The 6,059-nt window shown below is 38.9% G+C and overlaps 1 protein-coding gene across 1 annotated transcript in view; it reads left to right on the forward strand.

The window, feature by feature from the left end:
• LOC107684513 (nuclear receptor corepressor 2-like) overlaps positions 1-6,059 on the forward strand; it is a 172,704-nt gene that overhangs the window by 48,875 nt on the left and 117,770 nt on the right. The window contains exons 2-3 of the mRNA XM_016480786.1: positions 3,092-3,284; positions 4,128-4,258. Coding sequence (XP_016336272.1) covers positions 3,183-3,284; positions 4,128-4,258 — 233 coding nt within the window. The 5' untranslated portion in view covers positions 3,092-3,182. The remainder of the gene's footprint in view (positions 1-3,091; positions 3,285-4,127; positions 4,259-6,059) is intronic.

Consider the following 6,059-nt stretch of genomic DNA (forward strand, 5'->3'; position numbering starts at 1 on the left):
AAATAAATAAATAAGAATATATATATTACCTTATTATATATATTATTTTAAGGTCGAAGTCTTCAGTAATGAAATGCACCGTAACACTGTTACTGCTTGAGTAATTTCAATGTGCCGTTTTTAAGTACGTTCATTATATACGCTTTCAAACATTTCCGCATGTAGCGTGCCAGGGTTGCCAGGTTTTCACCATAAAACCCGCCCAATTGCTACTCAAAACTAGCCCAATCCGTTTCGAGGGTGTCCACCATAAAAATCGCGTTCCAGGGGGTAAAATACACATTTTTTGGAGGGGTTCCCCAAACCGTGGACTTTGCAACACTGTAGCGTGCCAACTTGATGCTTCCTCTGAAGACTGCTTAGATGTGTTCGACTTGAAGCGCTGCTTAGACTGATCGGTGTGTGTCATCAAAGTACTGCAAGAGCTATAAGAGAGCGGACGTCTCCTTAAGCTTTCTCTTGCCTTACTTTGATGTCATACACCGATCGAACTTCAAGTCGAACACACCTCTTTACTCTCGCGTGTCACGTGATCGAGTGTAATCGCAGCCTCTGCGATTGAAAAATCGTGTTTTTTTCATATCGCGTTATCGCAAAATGCAATTAATCGTTCAGCCCTAAGTGAAAGTGGGGGAAAATCACATTATGAAATAAATATTTTTCTCCAATACAGTAAGAGGACGTGTGTCTATATCATCCTAATGCACAGTGAGGAGGAGAGTTTGAGTGCCCAAAGACTCCAAGGATCACAGCTGGAGAACTGCAGAAAATAGTTGAGTCTTGGGGTCAGAAAGTCAAAAAAAAAAAAAAAAAAAACGTTGTGAAAATGTTGTTTGGGAGGGTTTTCAAGAAAAAACTAGAAAAGAAAACACTCTCATCCAAAAACAAACTCCAGCATATTTATTTGCTAGACACGACTAGAACTTTAAACGGGACTGGGTTCAATGGTCAGATGAAACTAAAAAAATTAGCTTTTTCGTATGAAGAATATAGAGAAATGGACTTAATACACATCCCTGGGGGGCCCCAGTATTAAGAACAACAGTAGGTGATAATGAATTATAATAGGCTGCCTAAAATAATAATAATAATTTAATACATTAATAGGAGAATGACCCTAATATTGTCTTGACTATTGACAAAGACATCTGCTATTGTCGATATCTCTGACTATCGTCGATACATGATACTATTGTCTATCGGCACAACCCTAGTAGGTAGAAATCCATTTTAATGTAAATATACAGGTAAATGTGAAGTTTGGCAAAGTACTTTTATGCTGCAGTTTCATTGTAGTTCAGCTGATATTTTCTCAACTGTCTTGGTGGAACATAGACATTCTATTGTATAACTGCTCCTTGTAAGTCATTTTATGTGAGTTATTCATACGTTTTACAGTAAGTTTTAACCTGCTTTCACAAAGAACATCAATATGAAATAATCTAGGCCAGCAATGGCCAAACAAGGGCCCTTTAATTTGGCTTGCCATGCCATATACAAGAAGAGGGGAAAAAATGTTGATGCTAGGCCTGTCGTGATAATTACTATATTGACTTATCGTACGAAATATGGACATGACCACGATAAGTTTTGGTGATGCAATATTGCCCATTTTGTTTACATGCATGTTTGTTTACATAAAAAGTGAATTTCAAAAACTCATTAGCTACTTTAGCTATCCCACTGCCTCTGACATCTGGACTGCTCTCTATCTGTGTCTGAGCTCAGGCAGCTCCTATACACACACACACACACACACACACACACACACACACACAGACAGAGCAGACTGAGATGGGCGACCTGAGTATGTGCGATTACCTGCGTCTGTCCTTCAGGTCAAGTCATATATTCGTGAAACAGTTTTCGATGAAATCAATATCTTTGTCGTATTATTCTTTCAATGTTTAAGGGGATTACCACTTTCAAGGGGATCACCACTTTTGGAAAGCCATATATAGCATACTAGTAATAATACTATATCATTAATATTGATATTGATCCATTCAAAATCATTGCCAGTGAACTTTCCTGGCGAAACAAGCACAAGTGATATTGTCTCTGTTTGGCAGTACCTACCACTGTGAGAAGACTTTCAGTCTGATGAACCTGAACAAGTGTAAAATGAGAAGCAAATTAACTTGACTCTCACCTACATAATATCCTGACCCTGTCAGTAAGTCAGCTAAAGCCCAATTTGGAAAACATTTAAAAAATAATGACTAACTTCATGTCTCTCATTAGAGGTCACTGATTTTGCAAGCATATGTCTGTGTTGCTTTTATCTTTTATAGCTGTATTAGACATTGAACTCTATTGTACTATAAATGGGAGTGTTTCTATGTTTTCATTTTACCATACGTTTAATTGAACTATAAAACTATTAATTCATTTTTAAATATTATGAACTCATAAATGATGGGATCCATGAAAACTTTAATTTTGATTTAATACAGTTTGGTATAATGCAGTGTTTATTTTCGGCCCACAACCCTCAATCAAGTTTGATTTTTGGCCCTTCGTAGGAAAAAGTTTGGGCAGCTCTGATCTAGGCATTGTTTAATACGATTTGTCTGTCCTTATTTAAATAGATATGAGCTGTACATACATGCCTGTGGTTTACATAAAAAATAGCTACCCAGGGATGTTACCAATATAGTTGCTGAGTGAACAGACTTGCCTTAAAGGGACTTTGAACACTAACTTGGTGTAGCCATACTGTGTATTTTTGCTGTACCTGTGAAAAAGGGAGTATCATCATGCAGCAGAGCACACCAGCTGCCCTAATGAGGATAGAAAGAGACAGAATGAAGAAGAGGATATAGAGGGGGATACAGAGTGATCCATTCATTTACACAGTGTGCCGACATGTATCCGGCCAGCAGCAGGTGGTGGCTAGGACTTCTCTCTCTCTCTTTCTCTCTCTCACTCATCAAACTCTCAGTTGCTTATCCTGGCTTTCTGAAGTTTGGTGTACACTGTATGATTTTGCCCACAATTTAGTTTTACTCCACAGATTGATTGTTGTGTTAACAAATATTTATTATTATTAACAATTAATCTATAATGTTTTCTCTCTCATTCCTTCCAGGTCGGTGACTGCCAGGACTCAACGCCCCATGATGCACAGTGTTTGTGACAAGACCACACCCACTTTTAGTGTGTAGAGGAAGTTCATCAGCATGTCCTCGCACCCTCAGCCAGTGCCTCAGGGTCGGAGGGCTGTGGACGCTCGTCACCTTCCCAGTTCCGCCACCCTTCCTCTGCAGCTGAGAGCCCATACGGTACTGCACTGACTACCAAACAAAACCTGTTTTTTAATCTATAAAGCTTTCCAAAAAATGCAATTTATTTATCACTAATCTGTAACCTGGGACTTTGACCTGTGAGCTAAGAAAAACTGTTACACTAACTGTTATTTATTGTATGTTGTAATAGTTGTCCAGAATTTAGTAACAAAGGATTATCTTGCGTTACCTAGGATTATCATGTGAGATTTTACCCTCAGCCATCATCTTCATCCAGCAGAGATTACTGTCTGGTCTTATTAACCACACAGAAAATCTAAATCCGTGGTACTTAACCCTATTCAGCTCAGGAGCCAAGTGGAACAACACTTCATCCTCCAAACCTTTATTCATGCTGGAATATGTCCTTTGTCTGACACAAAGCAGATATTCATGTTTTTCTGTACCATTTGATGCCAAATATTTGGTAATCCTTAATATTGATCTTAATAGAATTTAGCCTAAACTAGCAATATAACTAGTAACTTTGTAACACTTCAGAGTTTAAGACTCTTGACTGAAGTTCATTTTCGTGGATGGATTACTTTCCAGAGTAGGTGCATGACTGGTATGACGTGAACCGTTTCATGCAAAAAGTAAGACTTTAAGCTGCAACTAAAGGGCTGTATAAAATCTATAAACTTTGGTTTGAGTACCAAAGATTTAGGCTAATTGCTCTCAGCATTTAGCACTGAACTGGGATCTTTTTCTGGTTTTCATGTCATAAAAAGCATGATTAAATCTGGAAACATCTGCATTTAATCTTAAATTTCAGTAGTCACATTCTTTATATAATTTCATTATGTGAGTATGTGGAATGTGTCATGTTTTTTATTTCAGGATGTTGGTGGACTGGTGGACTACCATCCTCACGCTCGGAACTATGGTTCCCATTTGCCCCATGGATCCCTGGCCCACCCTCACCGCCGCAGACCATCCCTTCTGTCTGAATTTCAACCAGGCAGTGAAAGGTACAAAACATGCACACAAACAAACTATATTGTGGCTGCCAGAGTTGCCTTGCACTGAAATATTGTCTGTTCAGTCCTGTCCATTTATGTCCTTCAGGCTAGTTGCCCATTCTGCCCACAATCTATTGCTGAGCCCTTCAAAATTGTGGCAGAAGACTGTGACAGCAATGGCCAACATTGAATGAAAGTTTTACTCTCATTCAAGATGCTGCTTAAGGGATGCATTAGGCCTGGACACAAAGTCCTGTTTTGCCATGACCCTTGTCATTTTTACTCTACTTACTGTTTTACTCATTTGAGGGCCGGATCTCCCAAATCTTTACTGTCATTTAGGACTTTATAACTCAGTTAAGACGTTTACGAGGGCACTCGCCAAAAACTGCGCATTTTGACAAAATTGTGTGTGTTTTTGTCCGTTGAAGTGCTACTGGCACACTGTCTGAAGTGGCTCAGCATGTGAACACAGCAAAACGTGCAGCCTTTCAAACTATGCTCCATTTGATAATCATCTTCGTCTAGTGTCTGCGCTATTTCTAGCCAGAAGTTATGACCGATAACACCACCTTTATACGCGTTTCCGCCAAAATAAAAGTTGAGAAAAAGCAAGAACTCTTATACAATGGTGAATTTTTTTTTTGCCAAAATACATGGGGAAAAAAACTCCGTGTTCGGTATTTGGACTTCGGCCCAGTGTTTTAATTTTGTTCAGTTTCGGCTTCGGCCTAGAATTTTCATTTCGGTGCATCCCTAATTTTGATGACTAATTTTATGTACTTAGCGGCTTTTTTTATCATTCAAATTTGGCTGGGTGGTTAATAACACATTTTACTGTGGTGTGAAAAACTCAGAATACATATTTAATATTACTTTATGTGGACTTTAAACTAGGGATGCATAATATTATCGGAACGTTAATGGAATCGTCTGATAATGGCTTAAAATGTAAACATCGGCATCGGCCCTATATGAAAAATTATACCGATATGCCTTGCCGAAAAGACAAGTAACTCACATGTGCTCAAGGTGGGCTAGCGATAAGATCACATCAACAGTGTGTGGTCATTCTTGAAGCAAACTTTTGTCTGAATGGTGATTGGATTCTCTGTTTTGGATCTCCGTATTTAATTTGAGAATGCAAGTACAGAATGACATGTCCATGTGCGAAAGAGTCATCAGTCACTAGCGCGAGCAGCAGCAGCGGCGACAGCCTCCCCGGGTCCTAATGCCCCTCTTCTGGTGGCCTGTTTGTAATAAAATGAAAGTAAAATACACAATTAACATTGTTTTTCTGATTAAATTAAGAAATAATTGATGTCATATCACGATTATGTTTTGATTTAAAGCTATAGCTTACATGAATAAAAATTACAAACATGACACTTGTAAATTAAAGGTCCCATATTGTCAAAACTGAAATTTCCTGGCTTTTTTCACGATTACTGAGGTCTAGGCGCTATGTAACTACCATATAAGTTTCCAAACAGTCAGTCCACAGTAAAATTCACACAGCCTGCTTAAAGTTCTAGCTATTTTTCACGAACCGTTATGACTTACGTAAAAAGTTGACGTCAGAACTACACAGTCACTGCCTTCAGTCACCACCCCGAGCACCGCCCACAGTCCCACTCTCCTTTTGCCAAACCCCCAGACAACATCGCGTCCATGCTTTTGCTGAGCAAGGACAACACGGAAACATGTCAAAAAAGGTTAACTTTAACCACGAAACCAGATCAGCCGACCTGTAACATTACACGTTATACTCAAAGGATGGACGATCTGACAGGATTGTTACTATGAGGTG

The sequence above is a fragment of the Sinocyclocheilus anshuiensis genome, unplaced genomic scaffold (genome assembly GCF_001515605.1).
Source record: "Sinocyclocheilus anshuiensis isolate Anshui unplaced genomic scaffold, SAMN03320099.WGS_v1.1 scaffold1, whole genome shotgun sequence".
NCBI lineage: Eukaryota > Metazoa > Chordata > Actinopteri > Cypriniformes > Cyprinidae > Sinocyclocheilus > Sinocyclocheilus anshuiensis.